General features: G+C 36.2%; 1 protein-coding gene across 1 annotated transcript in view; it reads left to right on the top strand.

Moving 5' to 3' along the window:
• The window catches only part of LOC306846682 (BAR/IMD domain-containing adapter protein 2-like 1), a 57203-nt gene that overhangs the window by 25691 nt on the left and 7289 nt on the right, over positions 1 to 24223 (top strand). The window contains exons 7-12 of the mRNA XM_079380229.1: positions 8585 to 8737; positions 8865 to 9020; positions 9098 to 9203; positions 13405 to 13618; positions 18126 to 18185; positions 20176 to 20344. Of these exons, the coding sequence (XP_079236355.1) occupies positions 8585 to 8737; positions 8865 to 9020; positions 9098 to 9203; positions 13405 to 13618; positions 18126 to 18185; positions 20176 to 20344 (858 nt within the window). The remainder of the gene's footprint in view (positions 1 to 8584; positions 8738 to 8864; positions 9021 to 9097; positions 9204 to 13404; positions 13619 to 18125; positions 18186 to 20175; positions 20345 to 24223) is intronic.

Below are 24223 nucleotides of genomic sequence, written 5' to 3'. Positions count from 1 at the left end.
AATTAAAGTTCAATGGTTTAAGGTTTGAAATGGAAGAAATTAAGACTAATATTAATATTGACATTAATATTAATATTGTAATTTTCCAATTGTAGAAAGCTAAATTATTACATTTTTTATTTTATAGTGAAATATTATATTTCTTTTGATTTTATAAATGTTTATATTTGTATTTAATATTAATAATACATTACTATTAGTAGTAGTGTTTTATAGCCATATTGTTTAAAATCACAAAAATATTTGTTAATATTAGCTGTTGTATATATCATCGTAAAATATTGGTATCATATCAGCCCTTTCTGGAATGTGGTACTTGCCAATCAGGATGCAGGAACTGTTCACTTTATAGATCTATTTGAATTGTTGCAGTGTGCTGTAAATCCACCCTGCCACATAGTTGAATGTTTATCACTGGACGTTATCAGATGCAGGCTTGTGTTCACATGCAACATGCTCATAAAGGAGTAGCCGTTGTCTTGTAATATTGAATGAGGGTGAAACCTCACACAAACGCAAGGACCTCCGTAAACTTTCTTCTGTTGTGGATCCATCTCTGTATAAATAAAGCCCGCTAGCAGACAACTGTACATGAAATCTGAGCCTAACCTTCTGATCCGAAAACAACAGGCGTATTTATTCATCATAACCATCTCATGGTTATGACTCTCTGCATACAGGCTGTTCATCAGGGTAGCCTGCGGAGATTAATTGCTTTTCTCTGTGTGTTTGCACCCTGATGGCTAGTCTCTCACCTCACTGTGGAATTTACTGACAGATTACTCTCAGCCACTCTCATTCACCCGCCGATGATGGATGGAGGTGTCAGTTACGGCGGTGTCTGCGATTTAAGAGCTATACCTCTTCCCTTTGTTCCTGACAGCACATCATTGACATCCTGACATTTCACCTCTCCTGTGTTCCTCGTAATCAGTCTCTGCTGATCTCGACAAGCTTTTGGTGTCATTTCACACCAAATAAACTCCTCATTTAATCTAAGAAAAGTTGAATGGCTTTTTGATAGTGTAGTTTTACTGGTTTGTTTTTAATTGTTGATTTTGACAAGTTGAAAGAAGTGTCCATTAGAAATATTTATTTACAATACTGAAAGATTTGAATAGTTTGAAGGTTTTGAGTTGTAAGCTGTTTTTAAAAGAAATCTCTTATGCTTATGAAGGCTGCATTTGTTTGATCAAAAACACAGTAAAAACTGCAATATTGTGAAATATCATTGTAATTTACAATAACTGTTTTCTGTTTTAATATATTTTAAAATTTAAATTTCTGTGAAACCATTTTTTCAAGATTCTTTTAAAGTTCAAAAGAACAGCATTTATTTTATTTTTTTAAATTAAAGGTTTAAATAGTCTTTACTGTAACTTTTGGTAAATTCAATGTTTCCTCACTCAAAAGTATTTTATATATATATATATATGAGAGATCAAAAATATTGGAAAAAAATAGTAATACTGTGAAATAGTTTTATTGTTTAAAATAATAAAATCTATCATTTCTATTTTAAATAGATGCTGTTCTTTATCATTTATTCATTAACCTGTTAACCTTCGCTCCCCATTGTGGGCCTCACAGGTGAAAATAACCTACCTAAATTAAAACGGTAACAGTTCCTGACAAAGTGTGCTACACAAACAAATTAGGTATCTTTGGAAAGAAGACACTCTGGGCTTTACTATCTATCATCCAGAGTTGATAATGCTCAAAAAGATAAAGTTATAGACACTGACGTGCCTTGAAAAATATTTTTCCACACTGAATGTTTTTTTTATTTCATAGAAAAATACATGAAATAAGTCCTGGAGCAATCCAGAAAAGTAATGGATTGAAAGCCACATGTCTCATGAGTTTATATTTCAAATTTGAAGAAGATACCATGAAAAATGAGAATCCTGCAATATTTTTACTAAAACTATTTATAGTCCTCCCGCCCCCCCTGTTTGAGGAAAAACAACCACCAAATGTACTGCAGAATTATACAGGCTATTTTAGTCATTATACATATTCCTGTATAGTTTTTCAATTATAAAATAATAGACAGATTTATTTGAGCACTAAAAAATACAAAAATAATTAGAGTAATAAAAAAATGCTTTGTATATAGTATGTATACTGAAGTATTCTGATTGCCAGACATGAAGTGATATTGGCAGACATGGTCATACAGTCAGTAATCACACGTATTATAATCAATAATAGCTGATCAATGAATCACAATGATAGCCGTCATAGAGTCGGTAATTAACACGCTGATGTCCGTCCATACATATTATAATCATGCAGATACGGCCACATTCCCCACACAATACACACACACGTATATAAAAAATGTAAAAGAAAAAAAAAGTTTTTTATGGATAAAGCAGATCGCTAAGTTACGCCCCTCTCAGATGACAGCGTGCGTCACGCTTTCAGGAGAGAGCGCCAAATTCAAATAAACTATATTCCGCTTTTCTGAGACTTTTTTTTTTTTTCGTGGATGATCTCATTCTGTTTGTAAAACTGTATGCTACAGCACCGTGTTGTTTTTTTTTACCACCAATACGCTGTTTTTGAGCGTAATTTATTCCATAACGGACGCGAACAATAACTCTCCCGAAGAAATGAAACGTAAACAAAGGAATATTCATCCTTATTACAACATTATTGTTTCGCTGGACTAAAAGTGCTCGCTGGGATGTTGTTCTGTGGACCCTTACCTGTCTAACTAAACTGGGATTTCAGCAGTGGGTGCGTTTGTGGCTCGTTATTACAATGATAATGGTACGTGTTTTGATGTGTACTGCTTACACAAATGTAGCAAATACATTCCTTATAAGCTTTCCATCGAAAAACAGCGATCTGTCGTCGATGCTTGAGGCTTAGACCTTCAGAATGATATATAGTTTGTCAAGATTAATGATATTCTTTCACGTTAAATTCATTCATAAACATTAAACTAGTGGGGGAAAAACGCTACAGTGCGCCGTCGCTCTGGTAAACGTTAACAGGTTAAATAATCCGGAAAAAAATATTACCGGTTTCAAAAAAACAACAGTTTGCAACATTCATAATAGATCTGCATATTTGAATGATTACTGAAGGATCATCTGACACTGAAGACTGGAGTAATGGCTGATGAAAATTCAGATTTGCATCACAGAAATAGATTATATTTTAAAGTATATTAAACTAGAAAACCATTATTTAAAATAGTAATTTTTCACAATATTACTGCCTTTTCTGTATTTCTAATCAAATAAATGCAGCCTTGATGAGCATAAGAAACTTCTTTAAAAAACATTATCAATCTTACTGATCCCAAATTTTTGAACAGCAGTGTATATAAATAAATAAGCATAAAAATCTTACAGACCCCAAACATTTGAACAGGCTAGTTTGCCTAATATTTCTATGTTGACTACATGTTTTTATGCTTATTAGAGTATCATGTTCGTTTAGCAACATGCACATGTCAGACTGTATTGGAATCAGTTGTGAGCCGTGTTGCTGAGAACCCTCTGGGGTCGACAAACGCGCCGGCGCGTTTTGGTGCATTTTTTTAAAGCCCCTAAAGGAACTTAAATTACTCAGCGAGTTTTAATCGTACAGATAAGAGTAATACATCAATTGAATCTGTAAAGGATCTACTTTTATTTGTATAAACGCATAACAACTGTAACTCAGCAAATACTCAACACACAGACATGGGAGTTATATCTATAAAAAGCTTGAAGTGTCTACTTTTAAATGAAGTTAGTCATATCGAAAACAAATATTCTGTGAAGTAATTTGTATGAAACCAACGTGATATTCAGTCTTTCACATCTAACTCATTATATATGAGTATACTCTTGCAATCAATATATTGTTTTCTGTGAGCAAGTAAACAAGATGATTTTCACATTTTGAAGCAAAAAAATCTAGGCAACGTGATCCAGTTCTCAAAAGTCTTGTGAACAATTGCTCTGTATGTGTTTTATGGCCTTATTTCAGTGACTTCAAAATTGTAGTTTTCCACTAACCAAGCATAAACGTTGCTTTCTCAAGAACACTATCGTGTACATAAATGCTGCTAACATTATTGTAGCCCAGTGTGTGCCATTTACAGTGTTATTAGACTTTAGCCACTTGTAAGGGATGTCAAAACTTCTCCAGGCCCTCAAAACACCTTCAGACCCCCGAGGGTTAAAATCATTCACGGATGAAGTTATGATGGTTATGAAGACCGCATGGCTGCTCACTAGGGTTTAGAACAGATCTTCAGTGCATCCTGTGTGCATCTGTCTTTTTTTAAGGTTTTCCCGTTTAGGCAGGAATGGAGTATTTCTCATCTCTTCTCCTCCATGTGTGGCATGTCCTCTGTTTCTTTTACCTTTCTCCACAGGAGGAGAATAAAGGTGTCCATAGCAACAGACTTTATCACGGGTCTGTGATGATAAACAGGACAAATAGCACTCTTACGCCCCTGTCTATCTCCCGTGGTTCCGTCACGGCTCTCTGGGACGTGTTCGCTTGAACAGATAGGCTGGTGCTTTTAAATCTGTGTGTGTTCATCTGTAATGTTACAGAAAATGCAGCTGACCAGACTGTGTGTCTGTGTGCCAGCCAGACATTGTATGTAAGAGAGAGCCCCTCATGTGTCCTCAATGTGTGCGTGTTTTGTTTTTAATCTGCCTACTTCACATATACAACTGCATCTTTTCAAATCAACTAGTATGCGTTTAGGAAACGCTGTATAATTCAGCTGGTCACATCCGCTAAAAGAGACACAGAGCAGACATGTTTCTTTTAATTTGATTTTAAGCGCTTCAGTTAAAGCAAAAAGACTATTTGAAAGCTATAAAAATCAAGATTAGTTGATTTGTCGGACACCATTCTAACCCTGCCCAAGTTTATTTTTGGATTGTGTTGGTCTGTTAAAATGTATATGACTCAGACTGACTGGAATATGCTGGCACAGAAAAGAGGAAGTGGATTAAAATCAGTCATAAGGACATTGGGTCTTTCTCTCCCCATAATGACGAGGGGTTGCCCCTGGGTGAGCGTCACCCTGCCCCTTCCTGCACCACCAGCCTTAATTGTTTTCATTTGTCATTTATAGCAATACCTGTGCTTGAAAAACAAGAGAATAACAGGCTGGCCCTTCCTCTTCATTAACAATTGATCCAGAGGTTTACTGCAGACAGGAAATATCGTGCCAGGTGTGGCGTGTAGATTACGTTCCCTAAACTGATGTTTACTGTTTTGTGTAGAATATTTTAGAGTTTTGACCTTGAGTCACCTGATGAAAAATGAAGGGGAGTTATTCTACTATGCATTGGGCCTCACCTGCTAAACTTTCAAAAAAAAACATCAGCATATGGACTTCATAAACATTTTAATTGTGTAATGTTGTTGCCACATCCTACTGCTTTAGTTCTGGTCTTGTTTTTAGAAGTCCTAGAGGTGACTTTTTGCCTATGTACTAAATGTCATATGTTTCCTAATAGGTTGTTTACCTCGAGGTCAGTGACTTTTTTTTTTTTTTTTTTTTTTTTTTTTTTTTTTTTTTTTTTTTATACCACGTCACCTGTTTTTCGCATAATCTAGGCCAACTCATTCACTGTCCCAGCTTCTCAAATGTCAGACCATTTAAAAATGAGTTTAAAAAACATTTCTTTACATGCACTATGGTTCAGAAGTTTGGGGTCAGTAGAGTTTTACATTTTTTAAAGAAATGAATGTGTAGATTTTTTTATTATTGTTCATAGACATATTAAATTGATCAAAAATGTCAGAATAGACCTTTATAATGTTACAAAAGATCAAATAATTTTTTCCACAACAATATGAAGCAAACAAGTGTTTTCAACATTGATAATAATAATGTTTATAAATGTTTGTTGAGCATCAAATCAGCATATTAGAATGATTTCTGAAAGATCATGTGACAATGAAAACTGGAGCAATGATGCTGAAAATTCAGCTTTGATCACAGGTAGGGCTGACAACCGCAGTGGTTGATTTGCCTCCAGTGATGTCACACACTCTATAACAAGCATAAAATACAAAGTTTTGTATACAAGTGCAAATTAGAATTCGGTATTTATAGCATATACCATTTAGTTGTAAATTGTTTTATTTAGACTGTTAATTCACAAATTACCTCAAATGCCATGGCATTTTCTTTACACTGTGTCTACACCGGATGCGAGAGGCGTTGCGCGGCACAACAAAATACAATAGTCAATAGAACACAATTCATTATAATCAGTGATGCTGTCTACACCGGATGGCACAACAAATCCCCCACCGTAAACTGATGCCTCGTTTTATTTATGATGTGCTGACACAAAGTTCAAATGATTTTAACGGTCGCTTTGTCACGTCCAGTGTAGACCGACTTTAGCTCTTGCAGTGCGTTGTGTTAAATGGGCGAGCACTTCATATCTCAAGAGCCATTTTCAGTTGCTATTTGCGAGAGGAGGCCAGCAAAGACCCGCTTGCTTGGTGGTGGAATAATGAGGCAAGATACCTGGTCACGGCTGCTTAAAATGCATTTGCGCAACAATCTGAACGCGTGTTCAGTGCAGCTGGAAACATCGTAACACCAATGAGGTCCTCCCTTAAACCGGACAATTTCAACGTATGTTTTTCTGTCAAATAATTTTAAATCTAACATTATATAAAAGCCAAGATAGGCTTAAGCATTAGTGTTTACGTTCTAATTATTATCAGGCCCAATGCAGATTTTCCAGCATGTGATTGAAGTTATTAATTATTTAGGCTACTTTCTTATTTAACTATATTATTTCTGAATGACGGAAGTGGTAAAATAAACATGTACGTTTGTTAATAGTTTGAGCCGCGCCTGCATTTATTTATTTATTTTTTTTCAAAATGTTATTTTAGTTTTTTTTGTTTAGTTTTTATGTAATAAATGCAGCCTTATACCAACCAGTAAGTTGTTGATCACATATAAAATACTTTTTCTGCGAGGTTTGTACCACCTGATGTGCATATATTTAAGAACCTTAATTTGCATATTTTAATCAGAATTTAAATGTAAATGGGTGCAGTCACCAACAAAATATTTATTGTGTTATGTAGTTATCGCAGTTTCGTTTCGTTCCACTTGTCACTGAATGAATCATAAAAAGTCAGCCTATTCACCTATTAAATTCCTTTTGTAATTTTTACCTTTGATCCAGATAGCTTTAGCATGCTGGGAGAGGCTTTACGTAAGATGCCCAAACATTATTTTCAAGAAGTAGCAACATTGAATCACACTTCAGTATCCTGTTTTACAAGAGTACTGTATGTAGATGGAGTGATTAAAAAAAGAAATGTACAGACAAAACAAGACCGAAAGCTCAAAGTTGAGTGAAAGCAAAACCATTGTGACTAGTAACACCAAAAGGTTTACTCTTTTTCCATGACAACCAATGAGGGAAGGAGAAAGGGATGTGGTGCGTTCTTTGGCTTTCATTCATCAGTGAGATCACAGTGTCATCTGTGAGGAGCGGAGATCTGATGAAACCCATTGTGAGATGAATGCTCTTACATCACCTACATTATGCCAAAGTGAGGGTGTGTCCGTGCAAATACACCTGCATGCAACTGCTTCCACAGGCCACATACTTAACATTTCCAGCATAATGAAACTATTAGTGAGGAACTGACCAAAAGTCTTGCAGGACGCTACACAAAGCTCCCGATTTTGGAACTGTCCCGCAAAATGTGCTAAGGGTGGTCACCCTAACGGGACGTCTTCTGTATATGCATTCTCAAATTAAATGCGGCGGAAACGGTGAATCTAATTATCGTTCAGTTCAAGAATGACCACACTGCTGACGTTATCTTTTCACTATAACACCCTGTGCACATGTGAGCTATCCGTCTTATCGGTATGTTTTAAATACGTTAATGTTTCCGATAACGTTCTGATAATATCGTACATGAAAAATGTTTTCTTAAATTCCATTTTTACCCATTTCTGTTTTCCATTAATGGTTTCATTAAATATGAATAGATTTTGTTTTTCAATCTAATTAATTGATTTTATAAAAAACATATATTTAAAATATAACAAATTTAATTTTTTCCCCCTGAAAACACTGCGAGTGTCACGCATGCTTCAGTATGCAGTAATCCTAGTAAACAAAACCCCAGTCATTCACACAGACAACATGTAGGATTCATTTAAATAGTATTTTTGTGGCTTAATAGTCACAGACACTAGTCCATATAACAGTTTAATTTAAGTGTACTGACCTTCTTTTGAGGTATCCGTCAAAAATTTGGCAAGTCCCGTGACATTCCGCATTATACAGTAAAGTCCATTTTTATGACTGGATTCCATGATTCCGTCCGTATTTTCCGCATCATGGAAATCATATGGCCCTAACTATCTTAAGATATAAATGCAGTTCCTTTGACACTTGCTTCTGTCACAACACCTGACATTCAATCTGACAGGTCACTTTGTTCCTTTTATAATGCTTTTTTTATATAATGCAAGTTCAAACCAAAAAAGGGATGTCATCACAAAGCCATGAACACGCTCCTTATCGGACAGCTGATAAGAGCCCTTCTCTTCTCTCTGCAGTGTCTTGAGACTCTCACTCACCGTCAGATGGATATGCAGAAGTTTATTGCTGACGGCTGCCGGGAGGCTCTGCTGGAGGAGAAGAGGCGCTTCTGCTTCCTGGTGGACAAGCACTGCACCTTCTCCTATCAGATCTCTAATTTCCATGACAAGGTTTGTTACTTCAGTGGGTGAGCAGAAATCCACACTGTTTGCTATTTCATCATGAGAGAAGGAGACCTTCATGATTAAAGCTCTCTCAACAGTTAAACTCTTGCGTCAAATTCTTGTGTTCTTGAAGGCTCGAGAACTTCTGACGGAGAACCTGTCCACCTGGCAGGACAAATGTGGTGACGCTACCAATGTCCCCGATAGTGTAATGTCCATGATTGAAGGTCTACGCACTCCAGTGTCCAACACTCCACAGTCGTCTCCAGCCCTCCAGCGCCACAACAGAGTGAGGAGGACACCAGCTCAGTCCATAGGGCCTGTTGTGTTCATGAATGCTTACCTGCGTTTTCTTTACTTGTACAGGCCATCTTAGACACTATGATTCCAGCACCTCCAGCACCACCTCAGACGAGTCCCCTAGCCAACATGTTCAATCAAGAGTCCTCCAGGAGAGAGGAGAGAGAGTCTGGTAGGACCTTATGTTTTGTGGATTTATTCTACCAGTCTCACTTTGTAATTAAACACAATTAATCTAACGGTTCAAATTTGGGGCTTTTGCTTTCCTAAAACACATTCCTGATTTATTGTGCATGACTCTCTATTATTCCAATAGTTAAATGGCTATTTATTCATTGTTGTAGGTTGCGGTTGTAGGTGACGCAGGAATTGCAACCTTTATAATGTAATTTAGTTAATGTCATAGTGTATGTAATTTTAATACCAGTTAAGTTACAGATATCAGCAATTTTAGCTTTAATAGATACTATACTGTGTGTGTGTGTGTCTCATATATATATATATATATATATATATATATATATATATATATATATATATATATATATATATATATATATATATATACACACACACTCATTCACTCACTCACTCACTCACTCACTCACTGGCCACTTTATTAGGTACACCTTGCTAGTACTGGGTTGGACCCCCTTTTGCCTCCAGAACTGCCTTAATTCTTCGTGGCATAGATTCAACAAGGTGTTGGAAACATTCCTCAGCATTTTGGTCCATATTGACATGATAGCATCACGCAGTTGCTGCAGATTTGTCGGCTACACATCCATGATGCGAATCTCCCGTTCCACCACATCCTAAAGGTGCTCTATTGGATTGAGATCTGGTGATTGTGGAGGCCATTTGAGTAAAGTGAACTCATTGTCATGTTCAAGAAACCAGTCTGAGATGATTTGAGCTTTGTGACATGGTGCATTATCCTGCTGGAAGTAGCCGTCAGAAGATGGGTACACTGTAGTCATAAATGGATGGACATGGTCAGCAACAATACTCAGGTAGGCTGTGGCGTTTAAACGATGCTCAGTTGATACTAAGGGGCCCAAAGTGTGCCAAGAAAACATCCCCCACACCATTACACCACCACCACCAGCCTGAACCGTTGAGACAAGGCAGGATGGATCCATGCTTTCATGTTCTTTACGCCAAATCTGAATGTTGCAGCAGAAATCAAGACTCCTCAGACCAGACAACGTTTTTCCAGTCTTCTGTTGTCCAATTTTGGTGATCCTGTGTGAATTGTAGCCTCCGTTTCCTGTTCTTAGCTGACAGGAGCGGCACCCGGTGTGGTCTTTAACTAGTGTTGTTTTTGGCGGCCTGTTTTAATTTTAGCTTCACACAAAGACTAGACTAAAACTGTCATTTTAGTTATTAGTTTTAGTCACGTTCATACTCCTTTTTAGTCTAGTCTAGTTTTCGTCAATGAAAATTGTATTTTAGTGTCTTTTTAGTAATACTATATTGACTGGGTTAAATAGAATTGTATAAGTACCTAGTAGTATAGACAAAACCAAAATTTTATTTTAGCCAAACCCATTTCAAACAAGGTTATCTTATTATATTATTGTTACCTTTATAGACTCAAGAATGCATCCATTCCAGACACGGAAGACGCTCTGATTTGAATTTACAACATTTATTTTACCAACCAAACATGTTAGAAGTACACACACATCTCCCAAAGACGAACCCCGGTTGGCTGGCCATCGGCCCCTTTCTCTTTGTCAGACTTAACTTTGTTGTCGTCTTCTAAATAATGCCGCGAGTGGGGCTTGAGGAAGTGACATCGCCTGCGTCTGCGCAGTGCGATCTGAAGTGAGACACCGGAAACAGAAATACTGCAAAATAATAATAATAATAATAATAACGCAACTAAAAGAGACGAAATAACGTTATAACGTTTCGTTTTAGTCAACAAAAATGGAGACATTTTAGCATAGTTTTTATTTTGTAAACCACATTTAGTCTCGTTTTTATTCGTCAACAATATTGCATTATACATTTAGTTATCATCGTCACATGACCAGCATTTACGTTGCGTCTCGTTTTCGTCACATGATAAAGGTTCGTTATTTAATTATGACGATATTTAGTCATAATTTTCGTTGATGAAAGCAACACTATCTTCAACTGCTGTAGCCCATCTGCTTCAGGGTTCGACGTGTTGTGCGTTCAGAGATGCTATTCTGCATACCTTGGTTGTAATGAGTGTTTATTTGAGTTCATTCTGATGCTCTGTTTGAACTTCAAGTCATCTTCACCACATCTAGATGCCTAAATGCATTGAGTTGCTGCCATGTGATTGGCTGATTAGCAATTTGTGTTACCAAGCTATTGAACAGGTGTACCTAATAAAGTGGCCAGTGAGTAAGTGTATATATGTGTTTATGTGCGTGTGTGTGTATATGTGTGTGTGTGTGTATATATATATATATATATATATATATATATATATATATATATATATATATATATATATATATATATATATATATATATATATATATATATATATATATATATATATATATATATATATATATATATATATATATATTAGGGATGCAACGATTATAGATTTTGCTGGTACGATTATTGTCTGATGAATAATCACGGTTTTACGATTATGACGATTATTAGGCATTTATTCATTTCCCAACATTAATGTATAAAATCACATGAACACTCTTTAGATGTTAAAGTGTTATTTATTGCTGGCTTTTGAAATAGAAATAACACAGTAACCAACAATACAGCACAAAATAATAATAAACAAACAACAAACAAAAGTCCATCTCTCCCATTAGAATTAAAAAAGGTGACCGCTGCTCTGTAAACATCCATGACAGTATTTCTCTTTTGAAAATAATGAACGAAAGAACAATAGGTAGGTCCCATTTGTTAACATTAGTTAAAGCAGGTTAACATTAACTAAAAATGTGCAATAGCTAATTGTAGTTAATATTCTTTGTTAATGTTGATTAATAAAAAATACAACTATGTTAGTTAATGTTAGCTCCATTGAATTATATTAAGACAACTTTTGATTTTATAATGTATTATTAAAAGTTGAAATTAAGATAGCATTATTAATAAATGCAGTCATTGTTTTTTTCATGTTAACTAATGGAACTTGTGTTACTGAACAATAATAACGAATCAGTCGTTGATATATAGATAAGCCCACTGTTCTCTATTATAGATCAGTGGATGGGCCATGTTTTAGCTTAGAAACAATGTTTGAAAATAAATAACTCATTAAGTCTTTAAGTAAGAATTATTTGATGCTATTGTGAAGACTAAAGCGAATATAAATATCTAAATGACTGTGAGTGTGAAACATTATTAACACAGTTTTAGGAAAGTAGCGCAGCTGATTTGTTTACTGGGTTACCGGGGTAACGGCAGCGGCAGCGCCCTCTAGTGGCGAATGTGCGTCATTCAGCGCGTCTTCACTTTAACTCGCTCCGCTTTTCTTCTCATCTGTGCTCATTTAAATTAAACCGTTGCCTTTTTAAAGTTCTAAAGTAATCATATGAGGCTGCATCGCAATTTTTCCATAAATAAAGAAGAATAAATTAATATGTTTGTTATAGGCTACTGTATAAGTTAGGCTGTTTTGTATTTTTATTTTTTTGTATTCGCACTTGTGCTCCTAAATACATTTTCCAGTTCGCACACATCTATTTTTAGTCGCAAATGCGAGTGAAATGCTCGCACTGTGGAGCCCTGCACACTACTATCGACAGGCATTTCTCTGGTGGAAATAAAGCTTTGCTGTTTAGTCCCTCTGTCACTAATGTAATTAGTGTAGTAGCCTCCGTGTCTCTGATAAGCAGCGCGTCATTTGAAGCTGGTGCACCACTAGCGTGGCTTTGTTTTCATTTTGCACAAGCTGCAACAGTTCAGCTCCGTGCAACAGAAACACTCGGTTTTGCGAAACCTTTACGATTAATTAACCGTGACGTTTTAAAGCGCGGTTAATCGCGGAACCGGTTAATCGCTGCATCCCTAATATATATATATATATATATATATATATATATATATATATATATATATATATATATATATATATATATATATATATATATATATATATATAATAAATTTTTTTTGCATTTATATGCTGAATGTTTTACAGTCAATGTTTTACAGTCCAGTCAGTTCCTGATGAATATTTTATTTTTGAATATCCTGTCTCACTTTGAAATATGTCACATTGCAAGTGTTAAAAAAACAAAACAAAAAAGTGAATTAGAAATTCAGAGAACTATTGTTTGATATGTCAAATTTGCAATATTTTTAACATTAAAAATGAGGACCTTGGGAGACGTTGTCTGTCTTTTCTCCTCCAGACTTCAACAATGAGGACAGCGGATTGTCTAGGTCTGTGTCGATGGCCACTGGCCTCAATCACATAGACAGAAGACCCAAAGTGCGCACCATTTTCCCCCACAAGTCTGGAAACAACAACACACTGCTGAGTTTTGAAGAAGGAGACATTATCTCACTGCTGATTCCTGACGAGAGGGACGGCTGGCTGTACGGAGAGCTGCAGAAAAACAAACAGTGAGTGGAGCTTATCAACATGTCTCATTTATATGATCTTTTCACACTAGAGCTGGTTCATAGAGACACGTCTATAGTTTACAGTTGATAATGACAATAGTAATAATAGTTTGGCTTTACAACCAAAAATGTAATTAAAAACAGCCCAGTTTTTTTAAGAACGTTGTCCAGGTGAAGTTGTTTGGCTGGTGAGTCAGTCCATCTCAGATGCACCAAAGTGGCTCAGGATGTGGAGACATTATGTGTGCACAGCTGCTGGTGCCAGTCTGCAAACCAGCTGTGATGAAGAAAACCCAGTTCATTGTGGTGTCAGTCAAAGCCACATGAAGCCCTGTTTCGAGAGAGAGCAGACGGGGCGGCAGCTTATCTGAGATGCAGAACACAATCCCCCCAAGGACCTGAGGACTTTCAGCAGGTGGAAAAGACGTAATCAGAATAACACAGTTATGGCAGAGAAAACGGTCTGAACACGCCAGCGTTCCTGCCAAAAACTGATGTTGTTGGTTTGAGAGAATGCTACCAGATGGCAAAACAGACAGGGTGCGTTCTGAATGCATTCAGAGTCGTCAATATCTTTGCCACAGAAGTCAAGTCAGAAGTTGGAGTAGAGCTAATAAACTTTCAGGATGAAGACAAGTAGTAAAATTAGTTCAAACTTGGGTCATTTTTCTTTGCTTTCCAGTAAATCCCTCATGTGTATCGCTGCAGTAGGATCAAATGCATCGGGTGCTGTTTTGGATGTGTGAAAAGTGTCCGTTGAACAGCAAGTATTTTCTTAAATTATTTTCAGTAGAGGCACTATGAAATGTTTTTTTGTTTTGTTTTTTTAGACTGTTTTAATTGTTACATTAATCAAAATTGGTTTTATTAATCAAAAACATATCGAATTAATTGAGATGATGAAACTTGCGCAATTTATTAAAAGCTTAACAAAAATGACATTTTTAAGGCCCTATGAAATAGCACTTTTTTTTCTCAAATCCAGTTTTATTTTTACCAAATTCTGTTTTCAATTAATTTTCTGGATTCCATTTTAATGGTGTCATTAAATTTTAATAATCAAAGGCATCTCTAATTGATTTGATAAATTATGTTTTTTATTTTTTATTTTTTTTTATTTATTATATTATTAAATGTGTTCAGAAGTCACGTGTTGTATTTACAATTTTCTGGTAAATATTTCTGGTCAAAATATTTTTAGTAGTAGTACAATCATTAAGTAATATATTTCTGTCACGGTTTTTTCAAGTTAAACTGTACTTTATTTTGACCAGTTGCTGTGAAGACATTTAAGTGTCTGTTTATATGATATGACATGGTTTTTTCTCTAAAGAAATGGTAAAAATCCTCATGAAGTGAGTCTCAGGGCAATTCTAGAGATTATATCCATGTGTTCATGTACTCCTATATTGACGCGGCATAGTCTGAAAACAAAACCCCATTCATTCACACAGAGACATGCACAACATTCAGGATTCATTTTAAATAGTATTATGTGGCTTAATATTCAGACATTAGACATCCATATCGAGTTTTGATAATATACTGTACTGACCTACTTTTAAATTTTTCATCTAAAATTGTGACATTCTGCATTATACAGTAAATTCCATTTTTATGACTGGATTCCGTGATTGCGTTCGCATATTCCACATCAAGAAAATCACAGGGCCCTAATTATTGTCTGATAACTGCGGAACTTTGCATGTTATTATAGTCAATTGATACAAAGAATTGAATTTATTTTTGAAGGAATAATTCCCCCTAAAAATGAACATTGCGTAATTTTCTCACCCTTTGCATTTTTGGGTAATCTTTAGTTTGACTCACTCAGTTGTTTATGTGTGTTGGTGGTGTTCTGCTTTAAAAACAACATCAAACTTGTCTGAGCCCTATAGGGAGCGATACATGAAGTCAGACTTGTCACCTAGCAACCCATTAATACGTGCCAAATTACACGAAAGCACCATTTGCTAAACGAGGCATTTTAAAACACTACAACGACCTGTTCAGACAGGCTGAGTGCTTCTATTTAAAGAAAACTTCAGCCTGATTGACGGTTGTTATTAATAATACATTTGCGAGGTCAATTAAAATGTCCTCTCGTGTTCTTGAATGCCAAGTAGGAAATAAGCTTAAAATCACTGGTGAAACTTTCCAGCCCGTGTCTACAGATCACTGTCTCTTTACCGTGGATACTCTTGATTTAAAGTACACTGAAAAGCACACCCAAGCACAGAAAGACAAAGATTAACATTTCTTCGTGGGGCAGAAGTGAAGGGATTTGGCCTGAGATTTTCAGTGTCTACATTGAAAGCAATATGAAAAGTTTGCTCTGCTGTCCTCGAAGAGAAAGATTTCAACATGGTCATCATTTCGGAGGATACTAGAATGTAAATGCATAACCTTAAAGCTCACAGATATGGACTAAAAGCCACAAAACTCCACTTTTGATTTCATGGGTCTTCAAAGCCGCACCGCTACAGCCATTGACGCATTGCTTTTGTAGTAAATTCAACGCCTTCAACCATAAACTTTACTGTGATTACTGACAGACTTGAAATCCCCTGCTGTGAATGACGTTCCCTCGATCTTGTAAAATCTGTAGGTTATTAAACCTGTTTCTTCAGATGTGCTATTGAAGGGTGGTGTTTAGTGCGTAATACATGACTAAGAAACACACTGGATGGAGCCTAAATATACAGATTTCAGGAAATTGTTCAGACATTTAGACATTCCACTGACTAGTCTTTTTTTTCCTCCTTGAAATGAAGGTTCCTCATGGTTCTTTGCTGCATGGGGTTCAAATGTTGACTATAGGGTTCTTTAAGGGAAAACAAAGTTTTTGAAGTTACGATATATGATCTTTTAGACCAATTTAGTTCCTAAGTTCGGCACGAAAAGTAGAAATGTTATTTTTAGTCTTAAAAGGTGATGAGATGCAGTAAAACTTTTTTTATAAAGAGAAACCTTGAAGCATTAACCCTATAAAGCATACGGTTTCATACTTAATATGCAAATTTCTAAGGCCTCTTAATTTATCAACATGATAAAAAAATTCTCAAAATGAACATGTACTGGACTACAACAACTTGCATATTTTGTTTAGAAAAGTTGTTCAAATCTATCAAATACGATCCATCAGGCATTTGAGGAGCATCTATATATTGATCTCCCAGTCATTGTATTGCATTGCATTTCATTGAGCTTTGATAAAAAAGACTAAGCATTTAAATTAGTGCTGTCAAAATTAGCGCATTCATTTAAAAAAAAAAAAAATTACGCTTAAAAGTTTAACGCTATTAAAAATATTTAAAGCACGAATAAAACTACGAGCATGCATGTCAGATCCGTGTCACGTTCAGCAGCCACAGCTCTTTAAAGTAAAAGCATTTAGTTTAGAATTGTGGTTGATAACTTCATTCAATTTCTGTATATTTCTTACTTTCTGAAGGGCAGCTAAATATGACATTTATTAAAATGGGTTCATGAAGTTTTTTAGTTTTAAGCTCCCTTAAATTGTTGTTTTTAAAGTCTAATAAATGTTAAAATTGATAGCTCTCAATTATACTGTAATGTTGAATGGCTATAGTCAATGGCTAAATATAAATATAAAAGTGTTTAAAAATTTTAATGTTAGGTTTTTAATTTTTACAAATTTTAAAAGTAATTTGTTTTTAATTAATTAATTTTAGTAAAAAATATGTGATTAGTAAAAAAAAATTAAGCGATGGCCAGCACTAATTTGAATATCATCTTACTAAGATATTGTTGGGAGCTCTATATGTGTATATATACTGCGCGCGCAGTTTTTGCACAATTTGGGCATCTGATTCTCATTCTCTTTGCTTTGAGCTCCATGTTCTTTCATATCATACTATATGAACCATACAAGACTGATATATCAACTTTGATACACAACCTTTTAAATATTTTATACATGTCAGACTTTACAGGGTTATCATCGCCCAGTCTCTGCTGGTACACTTGATCAGAGAGTAGTGCCACAACGTTCAGAGTGTACATAAACCTCCATGCAAGATGTTATTTGGCTTTCCCTGTGTCTTTCAGAGGTGAAGGTGGTTGTAGAAACGTAGTTTCCCATCAGTATTCACATTCCCTTGGATTACAAGAACATAAAGTCCTGAGAAAAACCGCCACACCAAGACAAACACTGTCATTGTGCTTGAAGTAATGACAGGCCGTCCTGTGTGCATTTGATGACACCGTCACCTCACACCGCTGCGCGTTCAGATGACGGCCCTCTGCTTGGATTTCCTTTCTGAGAACGCAATGCAACTCTCCATGTTCAGATGGCTTTCAAAATGCTTCCCTGTGTTTTATGTCCAACAATCCCAGACTGTGTTCAGTAAACACAGAGCAAACATTATAAGAGCCATTTATCCAGGGCCAGATAAAAGCATCCACTCCTTTTTTTTTTTTTTTTTTTTTTTTTTTTTTTTTTATCTAACCGACTTGTGTTGTCTGTCTGTGTGTGTTTTTACAGGCGGGGCTGGTTTCCATCATCTTACTGTCGCGCATGCACAGAGCTCGCGGTAAATAACAGGTAATCTGATACCACACACACAATAACACAGTTCTTTGTTGTCCTGATTAGCTCTGATACTGATCACTGTGCCTCTGAAGAGAAGGAAACATAAGCTTCACAGCAGTCAAGCCCTATTTTAAGACTATTACATCCTTTATCTCAAAAACCACATTCTCAGATATTGCTTTTTTCTGGATCGCATGGGTCAAATAAGTTTGACGGTGTGTCATCTAGCATCGCCAGAAGCAATTATTTTCAAACAGGTTTCCTGAACACACCTTACGACTGCTTTTGGTTGGATAAACAGCTGTCCCGCCCCTAACTCACACCAATGGTCGAGTCAATGCAGCGTTGCTTTGCCATTCTTAAACACACAGCTGTTTACATGGCATCACAGTGTTACAGTTTTTAGGGAAATCATCATTGATAAAATGACACACTTCAGCTTTAATGGTTGATTGATTAAATGATATATATTGAGAGCTGCAGGTTTTGCACACTCTGCAGAGAGTGAAACATTAGAAATAAACTTTACCCAGACTGACCCAGGCATGCTTCATAAGACTTCTAATCCCTTGTGCTCTTTCCCACTGCTGTTATTCAAAGTGTGTGAGGTCAGATCCTGCACCTACCTCTGCTAATGTTTGCTTGAAGAACACAAGACTTAATGCTTTCTGATGTCAAATGAAATCCTATCCTCTTGGACCCTGAGGGGTTCCTGTAATGCCTGATCAAAAAGCCTTTTGTGTTGCAGCTAACAGTGAGAGCACCAAATGCATTTTGCTGATTATGCATGCTATCTAACATGGTGTGCTATCTTGTTGATTAACTTTATACCACGTGTAGTTTCTAGATTTGAACAAGTCATGGAAATGGTCGTCAAAGTTTCTAGACAATTTAAATTCAGTAAAACAAAAAGAAAACACAATCTACCCTAGTGGAAAAATAAATATACTGAAATGCATTTGAAATGCATGTATTTCATGCTAAGTATACTACAAATACATTTACATATTTATGTACTTAATAAAAAATACCCTGCAATTGTACTTTGAGTATACTAAACTGGTATATTTAAAGTCTACTAATTTGGAACAACTAATTTTATAGTTAATGCACTTTAATTGTGCAGAAGTAGTGCTGAAGTCCAACTATATAGTGAAGTATATTTGATTGTGCTAAAGTGGAACTATTGTTAACCATAAGCTAACTGAAAACATAAAGAGAAATGTTTCACATGACAATTTGTCACTTTATTTGTGCAATTTGATGCTGCAAAAAATCAGCAAAAAAAAGTTTATGGTCAGTAAAAAAAAATTCAGCAAGGATGTATAAAATTGATAAAAAACGACGTTTTTTTTCTATTTCAAATGCTTTTTTTACTTTCTATTAATTCGGTTATCCTGAATAAAAAACATTGCAGCTTCCACAAAAAAAATTCAGCAGCACAACTGTTTTCAACATTGATAATAATAAACAAATGTTTTTTGAGTAGTAAAGCGGTATATTAGAATGATTTCTGAAGGGATCATGTGACACTGAAGACTGGAGTAATGATGCTGAAAACTTAGCTTTGCCATCACATGAATAAATTACATTTTAAAATATATTCAAATAGAAAATAGTTGTTTTAACAAATTTCACAAAATGACTGTTTTTACTGTACTTTTAATCATATAAATGCAGTCTTGGTGAGCATTAGAGACTTCTATCAAAAATTGTATTGACCTAAACTTTTGATCGGCAATGCTTTTGATCAGTAGCTGCTTTTATATTTGAGAAATCGATCATAATTTTTTGGCATAGTTTGCATTAAATAGTTGAGCAGAATTAAACCATGGCCTGGGAATCACTGTTTGAGGGGGTTGAGGAGATTTCCTTTGATACCAACCAGAGCTTATAGCATTGAAGTATGTGTTCGTTAAAGGGTAGTTGGTTAGTAAACATGTTCAAATGCAGTCTATATAAAGGTTTCTTCTGCTAAAAGGTGTTGTGATTTGTGTTGTAGTATTGCTGGAAATCCTCCGATGCGCAGTAAGAGCGTGGCCAACCTCATGCAGAAGGACCCAGAGGACGACATGATGGTTCTGCCTCCAGCGGACTACAACGATTCGCCCGTCAGGAGAAACTCCACCAAGAGTCTGATGCAGACATACTCCTCCACATATGAAAACCCGGTCAGTCTTCTTCATCTTCCTCCTCATTTACAATGCTGCTTGCATTATCTTCTCTTCATGCTGGGTTCCTAAAGTCAGATTATGGTTGATCTGTTTGATTTTCACCTCACAAGCAAAAAATTAGGCCAAAAAATTCCATTTGCAGACATTGAACTGTATCATGGAGGTGTAAATAGCCTTCCAGAATACCATAGCAAATGCTTAGCAACACCTTGACATCGCAGTGGTAAGTTTTCCATTGGCATCACTGTCAGAAAAAGTAGAAGTAGAAGCTTTAAATGCTGTTTGGCATAAGTTAGGGTGTATCTGTTGCATTTAGTTTAGGAATAATAGAAGCTCATGTGAAGTTCTCTCAGGTGTATGTGTGTCAGTGTCGGAGTGTCTAGGCCGTGTCATGACGTGCATGCAGTTGCAGTCCTCACGTCTGAGTGGATCAGAGGATCAGGAACACTTTAAAGAGGATTGCCGGTGGTGCAATTCTAAATCCAAACTGCTCTCTCAGAAGAGTGTCACCTCAGTGACAGCAAAAAAAATAAACAAAAGCTACCCTTTTGAGCCCACCACATCTCACTGTTTATTTTAACGTGTTTGCGTTTTGTCAAAAATAAAAACAAAAGTATTCACTTGTAAGTGTACAATATATTCAAAATCATGAGACTTGGTTACAGATCATATTATAAATTGTAACAGGAGTGGGAGTTAAAACAGTATGAGTAATGTAATTCCCATATTTTTGCTTGAAGTTCAACCCCCAAATGTATATATTACATAAGAATGTAGTAACATCTACATGGTTATGTAATATATATACATCAATAATTAAAGTAATAAATTAATTAATAAATGAAAAGGACTTTCTTTTTTTTTTCTAACTTAATTGCTGCAAACCCAAAAATAAGATTATTCATCAAAAATAAATGATACGTCAGACATATGACCAAAACCAGCTTCACATTATGAAACAACAATTGAAGTGTCAATGCTTAAAAGCCCAAGACCCAAAACATCTTGATAAAATGACTGGACACGTTTTGTGGTTAAACAGCATATATATATATATATATATATATATATACATATATACATACACACACACACACACACACACACACACACACACCCGGAGACCTGTAATATGTGATCGGACATCAGCTTATCTCAGTATTATAGATGCTCTATGTAAGTTTTTTTTTTTTTTTTTTTTTTTTTTTTTTTGCTTGTACTAAAGCATAATTACTTAAATATATATTATCAATATTACCATAATAAGCCCTTTAAGATATAGCCTCAATGAATTTTATGTATAATCATTTTCTTTAAATTCATTTTAAATCAATTTCTATATCATCTTAAATTTCCTTGTTTTTATTATTTTTATTTCCATGTTTTTATTGATTTTTAATGTCTATTTCACTTTCTTTTTATGTAAAGCACTTTGAATTACCACTGTGTATGAAATGTGCTATATAAATAAACTTGCCTTGCCTCTTCCACACTCAAGCAGCCACATTAAGCTTGCTGCAAAGCAGCAGCAAAAGTAATGCCTGTGAATGTTTCAGAAAAAAATGGCAAGGAGATTAAGAAACTAGTGTTTTCTGTAATAAACACACGCTTAAATCGACTGGTGGCTTAAATGGTTAGCTCACCCAAAAATAATTATGTCATCAATTACTCACCCTCGTGTCGTTCCAAACCCACAAGACCTTTGTTCATCCTCAGATCACAATTTAAGATTTTTGATGAAATCCGAAAGCTTTCTGACCATGCCTAGACAGCAATGCAGCTACCACATTCAAGACCCTGAAAGTTAGCCAAATAGTTGTTTAAAATAGTCCATGTGACATCAGTGGTTCAACCTTAAAGGAAAACACCACCGTTTTTCCATATTCCAGTATGTTCTTCCCTCAACTTAGATGAGTTGATGCGTACCTCTCCCGTCTCACTGCGTGCACTTAATCGCTGTAGCGCGCGGCACCACTATGCTAGCGTTTAGCTTAGCACCATTCATTCCTTAGGATCCAAACAGGGATGAATTTAGAAGCCACCAAACACTTCCATGTTTTCCCTATTTAAAGACGGTTACATGAGTGGTTACACGAGTAAGTATGGTGACACAAGAACATGTTGGAATATGGAAAAACGGTGGCGTTTTCCTTTAATTTTATGAAGCTACGAGAATACATTTTGTGCGCAAAGAAAACAAAAATAACGACTTTATTCAACAATTTCTTTATTCAAACATTTCTGAAATCTTCAACTTTCTTGTCGAGATATTGAAAGTCATCCTCTGAAGTCTTCAGAAATGTTTGAATAAAGTCGTTATTTTTGTTTTCTTTGCGCACAAAGTATTCTCGTAGCTTCATAAAATTAAGGTTGAACCACTGATGTCACATGGACTATTTTAACAATGTCCTTACTACCTTTCTGAGCCTTGACTGTGTCAGTTGCATTGCTGTCAATGGACGGTCAGAGAGCTCTCGGATTTCATCAAAAAATCTTAATTTGTGTTCTGAAGATGAAGTACTTATGGGTTTGGGGGGCGGGAGAAGAGGGCAGGAGAAACGGTTCTCCAATATTTTGAATTTGGACTGCAGTACCCATTTCAACCACTAGCTGTCAACATTATATGGTGCACCTTTAATCTCAATAGGGGTGGAATGCAACAAATCATATGTGATTGTCAGAGATGTTGAAAAGGAGGCTTTAGATTGTATGGTATTACAACATGACAATATATCCAAAAACATCGTAGCCAGTTTTATTTGCATGCATGCAAACACATGTGGCAGAACTGTGGGGCAGACACATGCATGTAAATGACGGGATTTTGCTTAGCGCCAGAACTGTTTGGCCATCAGCGATTCCTCAGAGCAGCGTGTTACACAAGTCCGGCAACGACATAACGTCACGGTCCGCATCTATTGTATTGTACTTGTGCTAATTTTAATGGTAGGGCCAGTCTGATGAGACACACGATCTCATTCCAGGTGCTCCTTTTAAGTTGATGAGGTCTAATGTTTCTGAAAGAGCCACCTGCATATGTAGCGCTATTTGTTTGGAGGGAGCCCTGATTTGTGATATTTGTGGGCTGCGGGTGTCAATGGCCAGGCTGTGAAACTGGATACTCCTCTCTCTGGACGCAGTGAAATATTCATCGCTTCTCCGTCGAGCCCCCGTCTCTCTCTCTCTCACACACACACACACACACACACACATCCTGGCCACGGCTCAACCTTTCTGATGGAATTCCACACAGACTTCAACCTGAAACCTACTCGCAAATCCACCCATTCATTTACCCCACCGGAAGTGAAAGCTCACCTCCTGATATTGTGTGCACAATAGAAATACAGGAGCCAGATCTGTAGGTGTGAAGCCCTGTTGTTCAGCACCTGTCCTCCCTGCCGAGGGTTGGCTCATTGCTATGGCGAACGAGGGACCCGTGCCATGCAATTACTCAAGCAAAGCTCGTCTCTCCGCCCTGGAAAGCCAGGGTAAATGTGGACACTCTTGTATTAGAAGATTTCAAGCAGGAAAGGAGATTGTCCTGTTCAAGAGAAGCGGAGCCTGTGTTTTTCCACAGACAATGTGTTTTATCAGTCAGGGTGGGGGAGGACGGGTCTTGAACGCTCACAGGTGAAGGCATTGTGTGAAAAATGCTCCCTACCTGCCTGGTTTACTGTTTGCATGAGAGAGAAAAAGAAAACGGCAGAATCTGATACAAGACTGGCAATAGATGTGAATCTCAAAAGAATGCAAGGCACAAAAGAGCCTGTGACATCTGAACACTCTTGACTAGTCTTACTGTATGTTATATGTGATGGATAAGATCAGTATTTAAGTTGGGAAAATTGGCTTTCAGGCAATACGAAATAACCA

The sequence above is a fragment of the Barbus barbus genome (assembly GCF_936440315.1).
Source record: "Barbus barbus genome assembly, chromosome: 3".
In the NCBI taxonomy this organism is placed as follows: Eukaryota; Metazoa; Chordata; class Actinopteri; order Cypriniformes; family Cyprinidae; genus Barbus; species Barbus barbus.
The sequence above is the reverse complement of the archived record's forward strand: the minus strand, read 5'-3'. Positions and strand labels throughout refer to the sequence as shown.